Genomic DNA, 25,531 nt, shown 5'->3' with positions numbered 1-25,531 from the left:
CCCGCAGGAGACATCTACTACCAATACGAAAATAACAACAAAATTATTAAAACATTACTGCCAATTTGCTGTCAAAATTCAGAACTTAGCATATTTTGCTAGGCAGAAGCGGATAACTTTTCTAGATAGCATAACTTTTCTAGATTTCGTTTTCTTTATAATGATTGAAATATTTTGTAGTTTTCTAGTGATTTTTGAATATGGCAGCAACCACGACAATCAGGTGAATCAGGTACGTCTTTAATTTTGCGCCAAGCATAAATAAGCAATTTTCTAGGCTTAATTTACAACTCGCCAGTGTTATTTTTTTTTTTTTTTTTGTCTTTAAATAGAAAATGAATGCAAACAATTAAAAAAAATTAATTTTTATAAATATTTTTTTTTTTATTATTTGCTCACTTGTATTTTATTCTTCTAGCACTTCTGTAATTATTGTTGTGAATTTTTTTTTTGTAATTGTTGTCGAGTGGTGCTCATTGTCAAAAGCGCGCCTGATACTTACGGAGTAAGTTTGAATAACTCGATAATAACGGAAAAATCTCATCACAATAATTTTTAATAACGAGTAAATAAAGTCATTGCTAATGCGATCAGCGTAAATAAATACAACAATTGTATTACCGTGTGTAGTTTTTTACAAAAAATATAACACATTGCATATATTAGTAGAAAAGTTGGTGCATCACTCTCCTCAAAATGATTCAGTTCACACTTTAACACCGATATCGGTATCGTTAATACGTTAATTAATTTCAATTTTATTTTTTAACAAATCACTTAACGTGCGGTGCGAATCGTTTTTTTTTTTTGTTGTTCGCAGGCGAAAATTTCGTAAAGTGTTGAGTTGTAAAGTTTGCTTTAAGTGATCTCAGCTAAGTGATCGTTCATATTGAATTTAGTTGCATGGCGTCTCCAAAACCACAGGTTGCTCCCGAAAACACTTCAACTCAAGTGCAAATCTCATACGAACAACGTGAAAGAAAAGTGTTTCACGAAAATACAGAAATGACGTATTCAGTGGACAGCATATCAACGGGTAATTTTCGATTTTATTTTATATTTTATAAAAGACAGTAATAAAATAAATAATTATATAATCAAAAGCAGAAGTACATTACATTTCATGATAACTAGCAGCAAGTTGAGAACATTGAGAGAACTATTCATACTAGTGAATTTAATTTATTTTTTTTAAGTGCAAAGTGCACTATTACCAGTAAAAGTTTGTAATTTTCTGCAAATGTGGATCACGAATCATAGTGGGCGATCTTTCTCGAAAGGGGCAGATAATTTACCTGCAATAAACCTTTTTTTTTTGAGAAAATCGTATGTAAAACGTAGCATGCAACAGTGTTACCCAATTCAATACCAACGGCCTTGTACATGCAAGTCCACTAAATTCCACGAGACTAGAGATATATGCCGCAAGTAAACGCCGTTTTTCCACCCCGCCGCCGAATGACAAAAATATCGACGCGGCGGCGTTCGGGGCGTTACTATATTTTCTACTTTTTTAAGACTGTTTAGGCCATTTATTGTTCATTTCGAAAATTGGTCCGATACGGTCGAAAGGGATATCAGGGGATGCGCATCACTGCCAGTTACAAAAACACAACCAAAGTCCAACCCCCCAAACCTCCACCCCCTTCGCCTATCCTCACTGAAGGGGGGTAAGGCATACAAACGTATACACAGGGTTTGAATGAAATATATTCATTTTTCAGTGAGTTATTAATTTTTCGCGTCTAAATCATACAAAAATGCCACTGTGCGGCGTGCCTACAAAGTAATCGGCTTAAACCTCTACAAGAAACTACTCTGTAAAAAATAAAAACTATATTGGCTTATATACTTTTTAGAGATGTATGTGTGCTTTGATTATTATCATTGATAAGTCAAGCAAAAGTTCCGATGTACATCCCCTGCGAGCAGGGACCCATTATAATAGTTTCTTTTTTTTTTTTTTTTGAGTCCGAAAAAGTCCTGGTCGATAATTTTTCTTAGATGAAAGTTTATGTGATCCCGGTGATACCCATAGCATTTCCATAACGAGTCATGCATCTTTTTATTTTTCGGAACTTTTTAAAAAAAAATCCACAGATAAAAGTAAAACCCCATGAATTCTTCTAAATGTGTATATTTGAAAGCTAGTATATGTTCAATTTAAAGTTTTTATTACTAAATGAATAAAAATAAATGTAAGGCGCGATAACCTTCGAAGAGATCTAAGGCCGAGCTTCTCTTCCAATTTGCGTCGTGCTCCTCTTGATTTTCCCTACAAATTGGCCGGAGAGACCTACATGTTTTATGCCGACTCCGAACGGCATCTGCAAGGCAGATGAGTTTTCACTGAGAGCTTTTCATGGCAGAAATACATCTGAGCTATTTCGCACCCAAAATCTGTTTTCATTCATTCGTAAGCCAGTTTGATTCGAAATACATATTGCAAATGCATTTTTTTTACTAGTCTGGTGTTTCACTATTGGAATGTAATTCGATAATAGTATAAAACAAGTAAGGAAGTCTAAGTTTGGGTAAAACCGAATATTACTTACCCAGCTGTACACTTGAAAATGCTGTTGTTGTTTTTATCTGTGCTTAATTGTGTTACAAGGCTGCGCAATAATACACATACATTTGGTTCTATTCTGAACTAATATTTCTTCGAGTTATGGCTCCCGAAACATAGAAAATTGCTTGATCACAAAAGGGGCGGGGCCACGCCCATTTTTTATTCTCAGTTGAGCAGAGCTCACAGAGTATATTAAGTTTGATTGGATAACGGTTGGTTGTACATATATAAAGGAATCGAGATAGATATAGACTTCCATATATCAAAATAATCAGGATCGAAAAAAAATTTGATTGAGCCATGTCCGTCCGTCCGTCCGTCCGTCCCCGCTAACACGCCCGTTAACACGATAACTTGAGTAAATTTTGAGGTATCTTGATGAAATTTGGTATGTAGGTTCCTGAGCACTCATCTCAGATCGCTATTTAAAATGAACGATATCGGACTATAACCACGCCCACTTTTTCGATATCGAAAATTTCAAAAAACCGAAAAAGTGCGATAATTCATTACAAAAGACAGATAAAGCGACGAAACTTGGTAGATGAGTTGAACTTATGATGCAGAATAGAAAATTAGTAAAATTTTGGACAATGGGCGTGGCACCGCCCACTTTTAAAAGAAGGTAATTTAAAACTTTTGCAAGCTGTAATTTGGCAGTCGTTGAAGATATCATGATGAAATTTGGCAGGAACATTACTCCTATTACTATATGTACGCTTAATAAAAATTAGAAAAATCGGGGAAAGACCACGCCCACTTTTAAAAAAAAAAATTTTTTAAAGTAAAATTTTAACAAAAAATTTAATATCTTTCCAGTATATAAGTAAATTATGTCAACATTCAACTCCAGTAATGATGTGGCGCAACAAAATACAAAAATAAAAGAAAATTTCAAAATGGGCGTGGCTCCGCCCTTTTTCATTTAATTTGTCTAGGATACTTTTAACGCCATAAGTCGAACAAAAATTAACCAATCTTTTTGAAATTTGGTAGGGGCATAGATTTTATGACACTTACTGTTTTCTGTGAAAATGGGCGAAATTGGTTGATGCCACGCCCAATTTTTATACACATTCGTCCGTCTGTCCTTCCGCATGGCCGTTAACACGATAACTTGAGCAAAAATCGACATATCTTTAATGAACTTAGTTCACGTGCTTACTTGAACTCACTTTATCTTGGTATAAAAAATGAACGAAATCCGACTATGACCACGCCCACTTTTTCAATATCGAAAATTACGAAAAATGAAAAATATACCATAATTCTATACCAAATACGAAAAAAGGGATGAAACATGGTAAGGTAATTGGATTGTTTTATTGACGCGAAATATAACTTTAGAAAAAACTTTATAAAATGGTTGTGACACCTACCAGAAAATGAAAAGTTCTGCAGGGCAAAATAAAAAACCCTTAAAATCTTGGCAGGTATTACATATATAAATAAATTAGCGGTATCCAACAGATAATGTTCTGGGTCACCCTGGTCCACATTTTGGTCGATATATGGAAAACGCCTTCACATATACAACTACCACCACTCCCTTTTAAAACTCTCATTATTACCTTTAATTTGATACCCATATCGTACAAACTCATTCTAGAGTCACCCCTGGTCCACCTTTATGGCGATATCTCGAAAAGGCGTCCACCTATAGAACTAAGCCCTGCGCCCTTTTAAAATACTCATTAACACCTTTCTTTTGATACCCATATTGTACAAACAAATTCTAGGGTCACCCCTGCTCCACCTTTATGGCGATATCTTGAAACGGCGTCCACCTATGGAACTAAGGATTACTCCCTTTTAAAATACTCATTAACACCTTTCTTTTGATATCCATACTATACAAACAAATTCTAGGGTCACCCCTGGTCCACCTTTATGGCGATATCTCGAAAATACGACCACCTATACAACAACCACCACTCCCTTTTAAAACCCTCATTAATACCTTTAATTTGATACCCATATCGTACAAACACATTCTAGAGTAACCCCTGGTCCACCTTTGTGGCGATATTTCGAAACGGCGTCCACCTATAGAACTAAGGCCCACTCCCTTTTAAAATACTTATTAACACCTTTCATTTGATGCCCATATTGTACAAACAAATTCTAGGGTCACCCCTGGTCCACCTTTATGGCGATATCTCGAAACGGCGTCCACCTATGGAACTAAGGATTACTCCCTTTTAAAATACTCATTAACACCTTTCTTTTGATACCCATATTGTACAAACAAATTCTAGGGTCACCCCTGGTCCACCTTTATGGCGATATCTCGAAACGGCGACCACCTATGGAACTAAGGATTACTCCCTTTTAAAATACTCATTAACACATTTCATTTGATACCCATATCGTCAAACGCATTCTAGAGTCACCCCTGGTCCACCTTTATGGCGATATCTCGAAAATGCGACCACCTATACAACAACCACCACTCCCTTTTAAAACCCTCATTAATACCTTTAATTTGATACCCATATCGTACAAACACATTCGAGAGTCACCCCTGGTCCACCTTTGTGGCGATATTTCGAAACGGCGTGCACCTATAGAACTAAGGCCTACTCCCTTTTAAAATACTCATTAACACCTTTCGTTTGATGCCCATATTGTACAAACAAATTCTAGGGTCACCCCTGGTCCACCTTTATGGCGATATTTCGAAACGGCGTCCACCTATGAAACTAAGGATTACTCCCTTTTAAAATACTCATTAACACCTTTCTTTTGATACCCATATTGTACAAACAAATTCTAGGGTCACCTCTGGTCCACCTTTATGGCGATATCTCGAAACGGCGTCCACCTATGGAACTAAGGATTACTCCCTTTAAAAATACTCATTAACACCTTTCATTTGATACCCATATCGTACAAACGCATTCTAGAGTCAACCCTGATCCACCTTTATGGCTATATCCCTAAATGGCGTCCACCTATAGAACTATGGCCCACTCCCTCATAAAATACTCTTTAATGCCTTTCATTTGATACGCATGTCATACAAACACATTCCAGGGTTTCCCTCGGTTCATTTTCCTACATGGTTATTTTCCCTTATGTTGTCACCATAGCTCTCAATTGAGTATGTAATGTTCGGTTACACCCGAACTTAACCTTCCTTACTTGTTTTAATTTGAAGTTTTTCCTATTTATTGTAATAAATCCACTTGGAAAATGAAATACCGTTGATATAAAGCTCTTTTTGCAAAAATATATCTTATTTTATTCGCCCACGGCCCTTTTAAAAATCTTTTATATAAAAGTGGGCGTGGTCCTTAACCGATTTCGTTAATTTTTCTTCAAAGCATTCCTTATAGTAAGGCAACCTCTCTGCCGAATTTTGTTACGATAGGTTTAACGATTTTTGATTTATGATTAATAATATTTGTAAAATTGATTTTATCACAAGTGGGCGGTGCCACGACCATTTTAAAACATTTTTATCAAGAGTCTCAATATCAGTCCACATGTCAAATTTCAACATTCTAGGTGTGTTATTTACTAAATAATCAGGTTTTTTGTGTTTTCCAAAATGTTATATAGTATATAAAAAGTGGGCGTGGTTATCATCCGATTTCGCTCATTTTCAACGCCAATCTATTCTGGGTCTAGATAAGCTCGTGTACTAAATTTGGTGAAGATATCTCAATATTTACTCAAGTTATCGTGTTAACGGACAGACGGACGGACGGACGGAAATGGCTCAATCAAATTTTTTTTCGATACTGATGATTTTGATATATGGAAGTCTATATCTATCTCGATTCCTTTATACCTGTACAACCAACCGTTATCCAATCAAAGTTATAATACCCTGTGTACAAGTATAGCTGGGTATAAAAAAACATTAGGTAGAAAAACGGCCTATTACCGAATAACGAATGAATATGCTAGATGTAACTCCGGCATAGATTTTCGTTAGTTTTAGAAAAAGGTTGTAAGTAAAGTAAGTAAGTAAAAACTTTTTCAAGTTTCACAAAAGTTAATGTTTTACATGTTTCGAAATAATTTAGGTTATTTTATTTTTTGAATGAAACAAAACCTGCAACACCTTTTCGACAAAATTTGACAAGACCTGAAACTTGTACTTTGTTAGACAATAATTGGATTTACTTTAATAAGTTTCTAAAAATTTTAAGCAAAAATTTCAAAAATTTCATGAAGGCCTTCATGTTTTTTAAACGGTTTTATTTAGCTTATCTTGACAGGCCGGCCGCACGGCCGTTGTGAACGAATTTTGTAATTAAAATTTAACTAACTTCCCGATAACCTACAAGCTTGAAACTTGGAATATACTTCACAACCCGATGACAATGCAATAATAGGAAAAAACTCCGATAGGTGGCGCATTGATCGAAATATTTCAAAAAATCGTATTTGTGGTCCGATTTCTTTCATACTTAGAACACATAATACATACATTAATAGAAAGCGACCTATTGAGAAATATCACCGCTAGGTGGCGCAAGGGTCGAGATATTCAAAAAAATCGTATTTGTGGTCCGAGTTGGGCCATATTTGGAACACATAATACATACATGAATGGAAAGCGACCTATGATGTCCGATTTTGCTCATATTTGGAACAAATATTACATACAGTCCGGTAGAAGTGACATCAAAATATTTTGGAGTTCGAGCAGGGACAAGCATACTTGGCGCAGAGACGAGTAAAGTCTTTGGAAGGATAATGTATTGAAGACTTAGATTGTAACAAATTGTCAGGAAAGAGTCCTTGTAATAATGAGTCACTAAATGAACTAAATAGAATGAGAAATAATAGACAATTAAACAAAGACTAAAAAGTTGAAAATAAAATAATTAAAAAAAATTATAAGTTAAACGGTTTTATTGAAAACAATACTTATATGAAGTAATAATAATACTAAAAGCTAGAAAATAATTAGGTAGGTCCTAGGTACTAGTCATCGCACTCCCATTAATCTAGGGCGTTGATTAGACAATTAAATAAAAGCGTTGGACGCGTAAAATTTATATTTATAGTCATAAGTAAGACCAACTGAACCTTAATCAGGTTATGCTACGCCTCACACGTCGTGACAATGCAATAAAAGGAAAAACAAAATCCGTTAGGTGGCGCATGGGTCGAAATTATTAGATAAAAATTTTGAAATTTTCAAACCAGCCTTTAAGTAACTTCGCGATGAGCTAGAGACTTGAAATTTCAAACTCAATTCAGAGGTCGATGACAGCCGATGATACGATACAAAAAGATTCGCTAGAGGGCACACGGGATGAGATATTTAGAAAAATCGTACGAAACGGAGGGAATTTTGGGATTGATTTTTATGTAAGTTCTCATTGAGCTACAAACATGAAACTTCACAGCTAGGTTAAGACGCCGTGACGAAGGAAAAAAAGGAGAAAATAAAAATAAAATAAAAAAATTTTAAGCACTTCCTTTATATAAATCGACAAAAATCAGCGAAAAATGTCTCCTTATATAAAGACATATTCTTGCCAAACTTTGATTTTTAAATTTTGACAAAAAAATTGCAAAAATATTTATGAGAAGTAAAAATATAAATGTGGAGCGCAATTGATTGACTAATAATATCTCCTTATCTACCAACTTTCCACTTTTATATATTTACTACTCATAAATATTTTTGCAATTTCTCTATCAAAATTTAAAATCAAAGTTTAGCAAGAATATGTCTTTATATAGGGAGACAGGTTTCGCTGATTTTTGTCCATTTATATAAAGGAAGTGCTTAAAATTTTTTTATTTTATTTTTATTTTTCATCAAGAATACTTGATTGCATATTTCTTATAATATTTACATGTACGAGTTAGCTCAGTGAATACGAATGTAGTGTTGAGCGCTTCGATTGAAAATCCATTGCCGAGGCAGTGAAAAAATTTAATTTTTTAATTTTTCTGACACAATTTTTTAAACTTTTAAGAAAACTGTTCCTATAAATAAGGAAAACAATTTTAGTTTTTAAGAAAAATAATTTCTATGGCGAGATATCATTAGCTATTTTTCTAGTTTTAAGGAATTTTTTTTTTTAGTGTAGAAAAAAGGCTGTAAAGTTTACATAATGCATGTTTGTTTAATGGTGTGTTCAGTTTATACTTATATTTAAGAATTCATGAGCTTAACACCGGCTTATAATAATTGAATTTCAATTATTATGTTTTCTTAGAGAAACTGAAAAGAAAGAAACATTTACTGGCATATTGCGATGGACCCATTTCGAAAACCGCCAACGTAATCATCATCAGGCAATTTTGTAGTGTTATCAAAGGTTTCACCGGGATTCGAACCGTGAATCACATGGTGAAACTGCTGTAGCCTTTAACCACTAGGCCATCCTGCTGGTATTTGTTTTCATGCTTAATTCAGTTTTTCTCATTTCTACACTAACAGCACAATTGAGACATTTTGTCTCTATATTGATTTGTGTGCCATGTAGATTTGTTTTTGTAAAGTTCTTCTTCGTTGCGAATGAGAAGCTTTGTAAACTCGGGCTCAGTTGTACATATTTATGTCTGTTTGTTTAATGGTGTGTTCAGTTTATATTTATATTTAAGAATTCATGAGCTTAACACCGGCTTACAATAATTGAATTTCAATTATTATGTTTTCTAAGAGAAACTGAAAAGAAAGAAACATTTACTGGCATAATGCGATGGACCCATTTCGAAAACCGCCAACGTAATCATCATCAGGCAATTTTGTAATGTTATCAAAGGTTTCACCGGGATTCGAACCGTGAATCACATGGTGAAACTGCATTAGCCTTTAACCTCTAGGCCATCCTGCTGGTATTTGTTTTCATGCTTAATTCAGTTTTTCTCATTTCTACACTAACAACACAATTGAGACACTTTGTCTCTATATTGATTTGTGTGCCATGTAAATTTGTTTTTGTAAAGTTCTTCTTCGTTGCGAATGAGAAGCTTTGTAAACTCGGGCTCAGTTGTACATATTTATGTATGTTTGTTTAATGGTGTGTTCAGTTTATACTTATATTTAAGAATTCATGAGCTTAACACCGGCTTACAATAATTGAATTTAAATTATTATGTTTTCTAAGAGAAACTGAAAAGAAAGAAACATTTACTGCCATATTGCGATGGACCCATTTCGAAAACCGCCAACGTAATCATCATCAGGCAATTTTGTAATGTTATCAAAGGTTTCACCGGGATTCGAACCGTGAATCACATGGTGAAACTGCAGTAGCCTTTAACCACTAGGCCATCCTGTTAGTATTTGTTTTCATGCTTAATTCAGTTTTTCTCATTTCTACACTAACAACACAATTGAGACATTTTGTCTCTATATTGATTTGTGTGCCATGTAGATTTGTTTTTGTAAAGTTCTTCTTCGTTGCGAATGAGAAGCTTTGTAAACTCGGGCTCAGTTGTACATATTTATGTATGTTTGTTTAATGGTGTGTTCCGTTTATACTTATATTTAAGAATGCATGAGCTTAACACCGGCTTATAATAATTGAATTTCAATTATTATGTTTTCTAAGAGAAACTGAAAAACAAGAAACATTTACTGGCATATTGCGATGGACCCATTTCAAAAACCGCCAACGTAATCATCATCAGGCAATTTTGTTATGTTATCAAAGGTTTCACCGGGATTCGAACCGTGAATCACATGGTGAAACTGCAGTAGCCTTTAATCACTAGGCCATCCTGCTAGTATTTGTTTTCATGCTTAATTCAGTTTTTCTCATTTCCCTCCGCAAGGAGCTACTCCTGAAAATCTTTGAAGGATCTGCGAGATTTTGAGGCAAAAACCCGGGATCTTTCCGAAATGGGCAAAACGTTGATTTCCTTAAATACATACAAACAAAACTTTTCCTTAATATTATTTTTTTAAACAGAAAAATCAAGTTTTTTAAAGTAAGAACACAGGCGTACGCCGGCGTGATGCCAACGCCGCCGCCGCCGGTATATAATAGAGCCTACGCCGCCGCCGCCGATAAAGTGATCGGCGTAAACCTCTAATTCACATACAATGAAAAACGAAAAAAATTTATAAGAAATTACAAAATTAGATCCACTGTTATTTAAACGAACGCAAAAAGATAAAACTTGGTGAAGTATCTGCGTTATCGTCCGCAAAAAGCAGTTAATGAAACATGTTGCGTTAACCTATACGTATACGTAAAATTCATCTCAGCTTCAAAAAGTGGAATGTCTCAACGCGCCACAAAAACATGGCCTTTATCCATCCACTTACATCAATGCGAAGGCTAAGAAGCCAACTTTTTCACCATCGAAAGTCGCTACCAAAACCCGTTTCGTGTGCAGCCCTTCCATGAAAGGTGTTGTCACAGATAAATTTTCCACGGGTGAAAAGGAGTTATTTTTTTCGGGTTTGTAATCCTGATATCAATTCGAGTTCTTTGATATCCCAATTGACAATTTTGAGTAAATTTTCGATGAAAATCATAAATTAAACCTTTGCCATGTAAAATACCTCAAAGTTATTCTGAAATGCCCAAATTTGATTTTGAGTATGATGGCATCTATGGCCAATATTAAAAAAAAATGCACCTTTTCACGCGCTCTCAGAGAGCGAGAACTTTCATATCAATCAGGACAATTACGGCTACTGAGGGGGAGCAGAAATCATAATGTACAATTTATGTATGTAAATGTGTTATAACTAAACAATGATCAGTGCACGGACCTTTAAAAAGAGAATGTTGGTAGACGAAAAATTAAAATAGTGGTAGAAGTTGTTAGATTTTTTTTTTTAAGAAAACAATAGCTACATTTTATATTTGTACAAAACAATTCATATTTTATTGTAAAACAAATAAAGCACATTTCACGGACATAACACTTGAAAAAAAATGCGTAAAAAACAAAAAAATTCATGTAAATTTGTAGATACATAGCTTATGCCTATATCATACTTGCTTTTTTCCTGTATTTTGAGCTTGAAATACTGAGGAAACTTTACCTATACGTCTCATTACAACAACAATTTTCCAATGTACCAGTATTTTTCTGCCACAAAATAACCGACTTTGGCATTTTATCGTTTACTTAAAACTTTTTTTATTTTCGTTCAAAAGTATTCATAACAAGTAAGGAAGACTAAGTTCGAGTGCAACCGAACATTACATACTCAGTTGAGAGCTGTGGAGAGCTGTGGACGCCATTTAGGGATATCGCCATGAAGGTGGACCAGGCTTGACTCTAGAATTTGTTTGTACGATATGGGTATCAAATGAAATGTGTTAATGATAATTTTAAAAGGGAGTGGGCCTAAGTTCTATAGGTGGACGCCTTTTCGAGATATCGCCATAAAGGTGGACCAGGGGTGACTCTAGAATTTATTTTGTACGATATGGGTATCAAATGAAAGGTATTAATGAGTATTTTAAAAGGGAGTGGGCCTAAGTTCTATAGATGGACGCCGTTTCGAGATATCGCAATAAAGATGGACCAGTGTTGACTCTAGAATGCGTTTGTACAATATGGGTATCAAACGAAAGGTGGTGATAAGTGTTTTAAAAGGGAGTGGGCCTTAGTTCTATAGGTGGATGCCTTTTCGGAATATCGTTATAAAAGTGGACCAGGGGTGACTCTAGAAAGCGTTTGTACAATATGGGTATCAAATGAAAGGTGTTAATGAGTATTTTAAAAGGGCGTGGGCCTTAGTTCTATAGGTGGACGCCTTTTCGAGATATCGCCATAAATGTGGACTAGGGGTGACTCTAGAATTTGTTTGTACGATATGGGTATCAAATGAAAGGTGTTAATGAGTATTTTAAAAGGGCGTAGGCCTTAGTTCTATAGGTGAACGCCTTTTCGAAATATCGCCATAAAGGTGGACCAGGGGTGACTCTAGAATTTGTTTGTACGATATGGGTATCAAATGAAAGGTGTTAATGATTATTTTAAAAGGGCGTGGGCCTTAGTTCTATAGGTGGACGCCTTTTCGAAATATCGCCATAAAGGTGGACCAGGGGTGACTCTAGAATTTGTTTGTGCGACATGGGTATCAAATGAAAGGTGTTAATGAGTATTTTAAAAGGGCGTAGGCCTTAGTTCTATAGGTGGACGCCTTTTCGAAATATCGCCATAAAGGTGGACCACGAGTGACTCTAGAATTTGTTTGTACGATATGGGTATCAAATGAAAGGTGTTAATGATTATTTTAAAAGGCTTGGGCCTTAGTTCTATAGGTGGACGCCTTTTCGAAATATCGCCATAAAGGTGGACCAGGGGTGACTCTAGAATTTGTTTGTACGATATGGGTATCAAATGAAAGGTGTTAATGATTATTTTAAAAGGGAATGGGCCTTAGTTCTATAGGTTGACGCCTTTTCGAGATATCGCCATAAATGTGGGTTAGGGGTGACTCTAGAATTTGTTTGTACGATATGGTTATCAAAAGAAAGGTGTTAATGAGTATTTAAAAAGGAGTGGGCCTTAGTTCTATCTGTGGACGCCTTTTCGAGATATCGCCATAAACGTGGACCAGGGGTGACTCTAGAATTTGTTTGTACTATATGGGTATCAAATGAAAGGTGTTAATGAGTATTTTAAAAGGGCGTGGGCCTTAGTTCTATAGGTTGACGCCTTTTCGAAATATCGCCATAAAGGTGGACCAGGGGTGACTCTAGAATTTGTTTGTACGATATGGGTATCAAATGAAAGGTGTTAATGATTATTTTAAAAGGGCGTGGGCCTTAGTTCTATAGGTGGACGCCTTTTCGAAATATCGCCATAAAGGTGGACCAGGGGTGACTCTAGAATTTGTTTGTACGATATGGGTATCAAATGAAAGGTGTTAATGAGTATTTTAAAAGGGCGTGGGCCTTAGTTCTATAGGTGGACGCCTTTTCGAAATATCGCCATAAAGGTGGACCAGGGGTGACTCTAGAATTTGTTTGTACGATATGGGTATCAAATGAAAGGTGTTAATGAGTATTTTAAAAAGGGTTGGGCCTTAGTTCTATATGTGGACGCCTTTTCGAGATATCGCCATAAACGTGGACCATGGGTGACTCTAGAATGTGTTTGTACGATATGGGTATCAAATTAAAGGTATTAATGAGGGTTTTAAAAGGGAGTGGACCTTAGTTGTATACGTGAAGGCGTTTTCGAGATATCGACCAAAATGTGGACCAGGGTGATCCAGAACATCATCTATGGGTTACCGCTAATTTATTTATATATGTAATACCACGAACAGTATTCCTTCCAAGATTCCAAGGGCTTTTGATTTCGCCCTGCAAAACTTTTTCATTTTCTTCTACTTAATATGGTAGGTGTCACACCCAAGTTATATTTTGCGTCAATAGACTAGTAAAATTACCATGTTTCATCCCTTTTTTCGTATTTGGTATATAATTATGGCATTTTTTTCATTTTTCGAAATTTTCGATATCGAAAAAGTGGGCGTGATCATAGTCGGATTTCGGCCATTTTTTACACCAATACAAAGTGAGTTTAGATTAGTACGTGAACTGCGTTTCGTAAAGATATATCAATTTTTGCTCATGTTATCGTGTTAACGGCCGAGCGGAAGGACAGACGGTCGACTGTGTATAAAAACTGGGCGCGGCTTCAACCGATTTGCCCTTTTTCACAGAAAACAGTTATCGTCCTAGAATCTAAGCCTCTACCAAATTTCACAAGGATTGGTAAATTTTTGTTCGACTTATGGCATTAAAAGTATCCTAGACAAATTAAATGAAAAAGGACGGAGCCACGCCCATTTTGAAATTCTCTTTTATTTTTGTATTTTATTGCACCATATCATTACTGGAGTTGAATGTTGACATAATTTACTTATATACTGTAAAGATATTAACTTTTCTTTTAAAATTTGGATTAAAAAAAATTTTTTTTTAAAAAGTGGGCGTGGTCGTTCTCCGATTTTGCTAATTTTTATTAAGCAGACATAGAGTGATAGGAGTAACGTTTCTGCCAAATTTCATCCTGATATCTTCAACGACTGCCAAATTACAGCTTGCAAAACTTCTAAATTACCTTCTTTTAAAAGCGGGCGGTGCCACGCCCATTGTCCAAAATTTTACTAGTTTTCTATTCTGCGTCATAAGTTCAACTCACCTACCAAGTTTCATCGCTTAATCCATATTTGGTAATGAAATATAGCACTTTTTCGAATTTCGAAATTTTCGATATCGAAAAAGTGGTCGTGGTTATTGTCCGATATCGTTCATTTTAAAGAGCGATTTGAGATGAGTTCCCAGGAACCTACATACCAAATTTTATCAAGATACCTCAAAATTTACTCAAGTTATCGTGTTAACGGACAGACGGACGGACGGACGGACATTGCTCAATCGAATTTTTTTTCGATACTGATGATTTTGATAAATGGAAGTCTATATTTATCTCGATTCCTTTATACCTGTACAACCAACCGTTATCCAATCAAAGTTAATATACTCTGTGAGCTCTGCTCAACTGAGTATAAAAATCTGATGAAAATATCGCAGGAAAATATTTGTGAGCTCATTTACTTCATTTTTTCATAAACAAATTTATTTTTTTCTTTGAATTTGTGCACAAATTTTTCAAAATAAAAACAGAATTTTCAACAAAATAAAAATTTAGTTCCATATGGGTGTTATTAAATACATGAAACAAAATCACCTTCTACAAAGTAAAATTTTTTATAAAATCTGATTAATTTAATTGGACGCTGAAATGAAGTCCGTCGGAAAAATACTCTTTTATTAATATTTGATTTGAAGTGCATGAAATTTTTAATCCACTACGCTTGGCGGTTTTTATACCGTTCATTATAGACAACTACCTTTCTGCGGCTGCACTACTGTGAGGTAATAATGCCAAGGAGCACATTTATTCACTCAAATTTTCTTTTAGAAGACTTTTCAGTTCCCAATTTTCCATCCTTCAAGAATATCGTCGGCATATATCTTTTCTATTATTTCCTTATCATATAATATTAATGATCGCCATTCGTTGTTAAGAATTTCCATGGAAGTCTTGTGAAAGTATTGGCGATTATTTTGCGCGTTTCAATAATAGTTAAATAAAATCGTTATATAAAATTTTATACGTATCGGCGGTTATTTTGCGCGTTTCAATAATAGTGGGACTAATTTAAGACACAAAGTCACACATAATGGCGAACGAGAACGAGTCTCCTGTCACATCTGCTCCACCACAAACACCAACATCTTTACACATTTCTGGAAATACTATCGTGCGCACACCTCCATTTTCATCGGAGTACCCAGCAATGTGGTTCGCACAACTAGAATCCCAATTTTGGATTCGATCTATAGCCAGCGAAGATGACCAATTTCATCATGCGGTTTCGCTTATTGACACACACTCGGCAACAGAGGTTGAAGACATCATTGTTCGTCCACCACCAACCACGCCATACACAACTTTAAAACAAAATCTCATCGAACGTTTAACAAAGTCCAAAAACGCCAAGCTACTCCAACTTTTGAATGCTGAAGAAATCGTAGATCGCACTCCCTCGCAATTTCTACGCCACTTGCGTAGCCTGTGCAAGGTGGCAGTCACAGCTCTCCACTGAAACGCGCGCATGTCTGGCAGCACAGCGCAACGCCTCATTGGAATATCTCAGCCGAATAGCTGACAAAATAAATGAGGTAATGCCGAATGTCAACCACACTATTGCTAACATATCCGAAGAACAATCATTGCGGACAGAAATCGACGAATTGCGTAAACAGATCGAACCACTAAACGTCCGAAGACCACGCAGCAACATGCGGCAAAATACATATTTCAACAACAAACGTGACTCATCGCGTAGCTGTACGCGCTGCGTAGGCGTCGGAATCTGCAGATACCACAACAAGTTTGGAAACGAAACACAGCGCTGCATACCAGGATGTAAGTATTGGGGAAACGCTAAGGGGAGTCATTAGAGGCGGTAAAAGACTCTCCGGCATAGATGAATGGATTTGCAACTCTTTCTTTCGAGAGAGCACTGTCAAAATGCACATTTTTTATAACATTTGTCAATGATGCCACTCCAAACAAAAATGAATAGATCTGATTATCATTTAATAAAATGATAGTCGTAAAATATTCATTTCTTTAAACTTATTTTACAATAATACGACTAGTTAGAGTCAAATATAAACAAATCTAAGTAAAATTTACATTTTGATTAAATTAATTAGTCAGATATTGTAACGCATTTAACTCACAGTGAAAACCATATATTCTTTTGAAATTTCAGTATATCTGACCTATGATATAATAGTTAACATCATTTAATGGATAGGGCTTATCCTACATATCTGACGTTCCACGTTCTGTAATCAAAATGGACTGGTTGCATCGGAACTTCATATCTACAAAACCTGTTTTTAGTGATAACTTTTGAATGGGAAATAATATTTACCCTCCGCCTTCGAACTAATAATATTTACACTAAAACAAGTATTTATATCCTTTTCCCATAATTTTTGAATGCATTTCTACAGTTGTAGGTCAAACTAAAGTTTACCGAAATTTTTGGCCCGTTTTTCATTTTAGCTGGCACATTTTTTGCTCTGGCAGCCGCTTCAGCTGGCGCGAGGGATTTATTTATGATTGTTGCCAGCTCAAATTTGAGATAAATCCCTCGTGAGAGCGCAAAAAATGAGAGAGTTGCGTATCAAGTCATCTTTGCTCTCCGGCCATAACATCACGCCGCCTTTTTATCATAGATCGTACCACAATCTCTCATATGTCGTCTTCCAGTGAGTTTTACAGCTCCGGCTCACGCTCACGTTGTCGCACACGTGAAATGTGATAGACAGATGCCGCCGCTGATTTTCATTTAACTCATACGGCGAAAGGCTAAGCAGCGACATTTATTTTTGAAAGAGCAGGTTTATTAAAGGCAGCGTTGCCAAACTAAAAAGAAGTAATTAAAAAATTGAACCATACTTCTATATGGATTTATCTGGCTCAAATCGTTGTTCTTGTACTTAAATGCAAAATTATTTATCTGGCTCAGGATTTTGCCACCGGATGATGGCAATAGATAACGGTGCGGATATTTCGGTATTTCCACGGTATCGTATTAAATCTAATCTATCCCCAGTTGGCTGTCAGTAGTACTCAGCTTCAGGATCAACCATAAAAACATATGGCCACCACATGGTCACGCTCGATTTTGGTTTTCGCCACTATTTAATCTGGCGTTTTATTATCGCTGACGTTTCAAAGCCCATTATCGGGGCCGATTTCATTAGCTATTTCGGCATAGTAGTTGACTTGAAACATAGTCGAATTAGTGGCGAAAAATCGGGAATCATTTCCAATGGTCAAATGAAGCGCGCGCCGCAGAGCACTTCTCTTGTGGCGAATCACCATACCTGTCACTCCTACAATAATTCCCTTCTATAACCAAGCCAGACGGAGCTTTTAAATTAGCGAAGTATAATACATCATATCAGGATACAAATGGTCCTCCGGTGTCGAGCAAAGCGCGACGACTCGAGCCGCATAAGCCAAAGATTGCTAAGGAAGGGTTCGCCAAGATGGCGCAAATATGTATCGCGCGTCCCTCAGACAGCCCTTGGTCCTCACCACTGCACTTAGCCCCAAAAAAGTCGGGAGAGTCACGACCTTGCGGAGACTATCGTCGTCTCAACGACTGCGCAATCCCCGATCGATATCCCGTAAGATATCTCGAGGACTTCGGAGCCAATATGTGTGATACAAAATTTTGTCCACTATAGAATTAGTGCGAGCATTTAATTAAATACCTGTCGCTAGCGATGACATTAAGGAAACAGCTATAATCACTCCGTTTGGATTATACGAATTTCCTTTTATGACGTTTGGCCTAAGAAACGCTGCTCAAACTTTCCAGCTTTTCATTGGCGAAGTCACTCGTGATCTTCCATTCGTGTTTGCGTACATCTACGACCTTTTAATCGCTTCAGTAGACGAACTTTAGCACTTTGAGCACCTTAAAGTGCTATTTCAACGTCTTCAAGATTACGGTTTGGTAATTAACACCTCAAAGTCAGTATTCGGTGCAAACGAAGTAAAGTTTCTCGGTCACTATATAAACAGTCGGGGAATTAAGCCATTGCCTAAAAAAGTCAGTGCAATAAGGAACCTTTCGCCACAGGTAACGGTTAAGAAACTTCGAGGTTATATTGGTATGGTAAATTTTTACCGAAAATTTATAAAGAATGCCGCTGAGCTTCTTGATCCAATATTAAAAGTACACACCAAATCCAATGGACAAAAGAGCTCGTAGATGCCTTCGAACGTTCCAAGCAAGCCTTAGACATGCGCTGAACTAGCTCACCCTAATATGGAAGCAGATTTAGCCATTTTCACAGACGCGTCCAACTCTCCAATAGGGTCAGTTTTACAGAAGCGTATTAATAATTGTTGCAGCCTCTTGCATTTTTTAGTCGAATGCTGCCCGAATCCATATGCAAGCTTTCTACCTACGATAGGGAGCCTCACGCGATATACGAAGCAGTGAAGTATTTTAGACATATGTTTGAAGGTAGGCATATTACCATCTACACGGACCACAAGCCACTTCAGCATGTCTCCAAACGGCGACCAGAACGTGCGCCGCCCTGACAGTTTCGAAGAATTGAGTTTACAACAGAAATAAAACACGTAAGTGGACAAGTTAACATTATGGCAGATGCCCTCTCACGCATTGATGCCATTTCAACACCAGTTACGCCTCAGCAACTAGCAGCAGCTCAAGTCAGAAAGAATTGTACGCGCCTTATTTTACCACTGGTTTGCGACGTATGGAGTTCTTCTTCGAATCACCTCAGATCGTGGAGGCCAATTCGAATCGGCTTAGTTCAAACAACTTGCTCAGTTCTTCGGAATCCATCACCTCAGGACCACTCCCTACCACTCACAAGCCAATGGGCTCGTTGAGCGCTTGCACAGGCAGCTTAAATCAGCGCTGCTGTACCACCAAGATTCTTGGTATGATTCGCTTCCAGTAGTTCTCATGGAACTAAGAGCCTCATGGAAATATGATATTTCAGCAACGCTGACCGAATTAGTGTATGGTGAATCAATTCGAATTCCAGGAGAACTTCTGAAAACTGGGAGAAATCAATCAATACATGGTTTACTTCGTATATTACAACAACATTTTCGTAATTTAACCCCGACGGAAATGTCGCAACACGGCAAGAGGTCAATTTTTCGTTTCAGAGATCTAAATACCTGCACACATGTTCTGGTACGTCAAGGACAAATAGGTCCATCATTAAGCCCACCATATAGCGGCCCTTATCGTGTCTTATCACGGCACGATAAACATATTTATATTGAAGTGCAAGGACAGCGAACCCCAGTCTCAATGGACATACTTAAGCGCGTATTTGAGGTATCGACGCCAGACACATCAAGAAGAACAGTTCAACCCACGAGGCGTGTGCATTTCGCTCATAATGCATACATTTTTAAAATAATGACATCTTATTTCCTAAGCATGAATTGTAATTTTTAGACTTAAAAAAAGGGAGACATGTGGCAACCTTTTCACATATTGGAAATGATTTTATGTATATAATTCCGGCTACTGAGCGGGAGCAAAAATCATATATCCCCCACAACCGATTGTTCAGATAAGAAACTTTTCGTAATTACTGCCCAATTTTAACAGCTAGAGGCTTCAAATTTCACTGAATGCTTACGTATAGAGCATTCATTGTTGTCTGAAAAAATCGTAGTGATCGGTGGTACTTACTTACTTGTTATACCTTTCATGAACGTGAAATGGTATATTAACTTTGGTCCGATGTTTGTAACGTTGAGAAATATAGAATATAGACTCACCATTAAGTATACCGAATTGATCAGGGCGACGAACTGAGTTGATATAGCCATGTCCGTCCGTCCGTCCGTCTGTCTGTTTGAACGGAAACTAGTCCCTCAAATTTTGAGATATCTTAATAAAATTTGGCACAAGGATGTATTTTTGTATTATATTAGAACTTTGTCGGATCCGGTAGGAACGGACCACTATAACATATATCTCCCATACAACCGATCGTTCAGATAAGACGATTTTGGTCATTCCTGCCGCAATTTAGAAAGTATAAACGTTAAACTCGGTGATATATATTTTAATATATCATAGAAGATTTTCTGAAAAAATCACTTTAATCGGAGCTATATATAGTATATATCCCATACAACCGATCGTTCAGATAGAAAGATTTTTGGCATTTTCTCCTTTAATTTCCAACACAAACGTTAAACGTGGTGATATTTATTCTAATATATCGTAGAAGATTTCATCAAAAAATAATTTCGATCGGAGCTATATAAAATATATATCCTATACAACCAATCATTCAGATAGAAAGGTGTTTAGCCATTTCTCCCTTAATTTCCAATATAAAAACGTTAAACTTGGTGATATTTATTCTAATATATCATAGAAGATTTCCTGTAAAAATCATTTCGATCGGAGCTATATATAATATATATCCCATACAACCGATCGTTCAGATAAGGGGGTTTTTTGCAATTTTTTATTTTATATTTATCTTAAAAGTCGTTTAGGTATGTACAGCTCTTCACTATATATTTCTTATCTTATACATCCGATTATTTGGATATTACGAACGCGATAAGATTATTGTTCAGCCCCATTCATGAAAGGTATGAAGTCTTCGGCACAGCCGAAGACAGTCCCGTCCTTACTTGTTTTTAATTGCTTTCTGTGTTGAAATGCTAAGCTTTGTGGTTCAATTTAAGAACCCATCGCTATTTAAAAATAATTGTAAAATATAAAAAAACATAGTTATATACAGACCTGTAAAGAAAAAGTACCAGTACAAGTACAAGTATCAGTACATCAGTACTTCGAAAAATGAGTACAAGTATAAGTATCGAAGTACTTGTACTTCAATTTTTGCAGTACAAGTAAATTACTTAAACTACTTTCGAAGTACTTTGATAAGTATTGAACGGTTTTGAAGCGGTTCAACTATCACCCTTACGATCACCTAACTTTGACAAAATGGTTGAAGAAGAATTTTACGGATATTTTAATGATACGTCAACAGATTTCAATATGCTTAAGAGTTATCCTCTTATGAAGGACCTACCACTCAAAATGAATACGCCCTTAGCTTCCTCCGACCCAGAATAGCCTTTATTTTCCTTAGATGTCATTGTTTATAGTCCTAGAAGGCAATCAATGACGGATTTTTCGTTGGAAAAGCTAGTACTAATGAATGCAAACACAAAACTACTATAATATTGTTAGCTGTTGTACAATTTATACTTATTTAATAAGTTGTTTTACTTCTTTTTGCTTTGTAATATGAATTTTACTCATACTTTCATTTTCCATTTATGAATCAAACTGACATATTTTATCAGAAAAAGTACTTTCGTATACTTGCAAGTATTTCGTAAGTATATCTACTTGTACTTTCGGATTCGAAGTACAAGTACTGTAGTACTTATACTTTGTACTTAGATTTGAAGTACTTGAGTACTTGCACTTATTTGGTACTAGTAAAATGTTTTTATCTAGCATATTATAACAGAAGCTATAAATGGATTCTATAAATCAATTTGATTTATGACTATTATTCTGCTAATCTTAAAACAGTCATTATTTGATAAGAGTATCACTCATAAAAGTTAAATAATAAAATATATCAAAGAGGCTACTTAATAAAGTATGTCAAGAAAAGCTATGAAATATATACATACATGCTTAAGGCTTTTGAAGCAAATTTCTTATTAACCTTAGCCTGAATTCTGGTAGTGTTGGATTAATAGAATTTGTTTGACGACCGTCCTCTTGGCATAAACTAAAAGATTTCAAGGACCTAGCTAAATAGCTGTCCCCAGATATGGCAAAACTGCGTCCCCTATTAGCTGCAGCCTTGACTTCGCGAACTCAGGACACGAGCACAGAACGTGCTCAACCGTTTCTTACCAATGGTGCTCACGGGTCATTTTACTATTTGTCAAAACCCTGCTAATCCATCCTGACATTGTAGCAATGACATTGTAGCGTCCTTTGCACATAGAGTATATTAACTTTGATTGGATAACGGTTGGTTGTACAGGTATAAAGGAATCGAGATAGATATAGACTTCCATTTATCAAAACCATCAGTATCGAAAAAAAAATTGATTGAGCCATGTCCGTCCGTCTGTCCGCCTGTCCGTTAACACGATAACTTGAGTAAGTATTGAGATATATTCACCAAATTTAGTACACGAGCTTATCTGGACCCAGAATATATTGGTATTGAAAATGAGCGAAATCGGATGATAACCACGCCCACTTTTTATATATATAAAATTTTGGAGAACACAAAAAACTTGATTATTTAGTAAATAATACACCTAGAATGTTGAAATTTGACGTGTGGACTGATATTGAGACTCTTGATAAAAATTTGAAAAATTTTTTTTAAATGAGCGTGGCACCGCCCACTTGTGATAAAATCAATTTTACAAATATTATTAATCATAAATCCAAAATCGTTAAACATGTCGTAACAAAATTCGGCAGAGAGGTTGCCTTTACTATAAGGAATGCTTTGAAGAAAAATTAACGAAATCGGTTAAGGACCACGCCCACTTTTATATAAAAGATTTTTAAAAGGGTAGTGGACGAATAAAATAAGCTATATCTTTGCAAAAAGGAGCTTTATATCAATAGTATTTCATTTCCCAAGTGGATTTATAACAATAAATAGGAAAAACACCCCTTTTATAACTAAGCAATTTTTTATGTTTCGGGAGCCATAACTCGAAGAAAAATTAACGGATCGTAATAAAAATTGGGTACACAAATTTTCCCTATAGCACGAAATATTTCTAGAAAAAATGGACGAGATCAGTTAAAGACCACGGCAACTTAGATATAAAACAAATTTAAGAGGGTCGTAGACTAAAATAATAAGCTATAACTTAGCAAAAAATAGTTTTGAATCAATGATATTTCATTTATTGTAAGAGGAAATGGTAAGAGGAAATGGTGAGACTTTTTTTTTAAGCGGGCGGTGCCACGTGTTATGTAGAAAAGTAATTTATCTGAAATGAAATATGCAATTGAAGCTTACGCTGAGTATGTAATGTTCGGCTACACCCGAACTTAGACACCTTTACTTGTGATTATTTTTTTTACTCATACAAACTTTTATTGCATAGTCTGTTTGTGAATTTGTTTTGACGCCAAGAAGAGACTATAAAAATTAATTCATTCATTGGAGCTCCAAATATTTAATGAAGAAGTGTAACTTTTTATAATTGTCTCCTTATTTGCATATTTATGTAATATATTAATTTGATTTCTTTTTATAATTATAAGCTTTTATTTAGTTTCACTTTTGTTGTCTGTAATGGAATCTTGCAAGTTAAATTTGATACACTTCCCGGTGTCCGATTGAGCTGAAATTATGCACACATGTATAACTCCGATGACAATGCAATATTACTTTGTTAGAATTCGATAAATTAATCGATAACACAGTTATCGGTAAAGATTTGTATTTACTTTAGCATAACAGCATAAGTCCCATACAAACCCGCCGGTACCTATCCGTGGATTGTGATATTTGGACGTGGTGAATCACGCGTGGTGAATCTCAACGCTTGCGAAAAGCGGAGACACAACCCTCTGTGGTATTTCTGTGTATAACCAACATTGCTGAATTTTTAAGGCTGTTTAACTCTGTAATCTTTTCTGTAATTTATTTTGCTTTTCGAAAAATTACCTATTTGAAAAAAGCTGGCTGAAAAATATTGGCATAACAGCTTAAGTTAAATCAAGAATGGAAAATCTTGGAAAATTTGAGCAGATGTGGCAATTTCGCGCGTCCGTTGAACGAAATATTGACAATCTGCTGATCATCGCTAGGAAATTAGCGACATTCCATCAACTAAGCAGCACTTTAGCAATACTACTGTTATTATTTGGCCGCTCAAACACACACATATTAATTGTGCATTAAATCTAAAATATACAAATACACCATAATAATTTACACGGCCAAAGCCATAATAATTTACACGGGTCATCAATTCTTTCTCTGATTCAAAATCTGAACTACCAGCGCTACCGTCAACAGCTCAGTGTCATCATTGCCAGTAGCGCCAATAACACCAAACTCGTGCCTGACACACAAAAGTCGTTTCACTCAATAGCGCAAGTAAAATGTACTACGCACTCACTACTAAGTAGCGTCAAAAATTCGCTTGGAGTCATTTCGTCAATGAGCTACCATTGAGCTGGCACCGCATTGGCGCTGGCGCCAGGCTCATGACTTTGTTAATCCAGATGGTGAAAACGAACACTCAAAGGAATGCAACCTTGCAAACAACAGCCGTCATTTTCAAAGTGTAAAAATTCTGTGATACAACGAACGCTAACGCGGTTAGGCTCTTATCGGTAAGTGTTGCATACTTTTCTGCGCACTTGATTTTGTTTTACAGATTTTTGGCGATGGAATTTTAGCTAAGCGAAAGTTGGAATATTAGCCGTGTTTTTTATACACGCGTATAGGTTTACGTTTGCGCGTGAAAAAAAAACGACTATCCTAGCTTACATAATGCTTAGGAGACCCATCTAGCGGCAGTGGTTAAACAACTAGCTACATCTACAGCGTGTACCGAAAAGCGGAGACACGACCCTCTGTTGTATGCCTGTGTATAACATATAGCTAAATCAGTTGCGATGAATTGTGGACACACATAGAATACATAGAATTAGTGTAGGGCGTGAAACAAAAACACATATTTCAGTTACATCTACGTATAATGCGTATTTGAATTTATTAGTACACATTTTATGCGCAGCAACTTCAGAGGTGTATTTAAAGTTTGGCGCTTAGCAGTCCATATAAATTATAAGCGTATAGACGTTTACGTGTAAAAAAAAAAAATACGGCTATTATTTTAAAACAGATTTAACACACAGAG

The 25,531-nt window shown here is 36.0% G+C and overlaps 1 protein-coding gene across 7 annotated transcripts in view; it reads left to right on the top strand.

The window, feature by feature from the left end:
* Positions 1-25,531, top strand: part of LOC137244794 (aquaporin-like) — a 198,099-nt gene that overhangs the window by 110,711 nt on the left and 61,857 nt on the right. Inside the window, exon 1 of one of the 7 annotated variants that reach the window (XM_067774309.1) lies at positions 853-1,036. The exons of the other annotated variants lie outside the window; for them this stretch is intronic. Coding sequence (XP_067630410.1) covers positions 904-1,036 — 133 coding nt within the window. The 5' untranslated portion in view covers positions 853-903. Of the gene's footprint in view, positions 1-852; positions 1,037-25,531 lie in introns of those variants that run through there. 7 annotated transcript variants of the gene reach the window in all.

Source organism: Eurosta solidaginis, chromosome 3 (genome assembly GCF_040869045.1).
Source record: "Eurosta solidaginis isolate ZX-2024a chromosome 3, ASM4086904v1, whole genome shotgun sequence".
Lineage (NCBI taxonomy): Eukaryota > Metazoa > Arthropoda > Insecta > Diptera > Tephritidae > Eurosta > Eurosta solidaginis.
The sequence above is the reverse complement of the archived record's forward strand: the minus strand, read 5'-3'. Positions and strand labels throughout refer to the sequence as shown.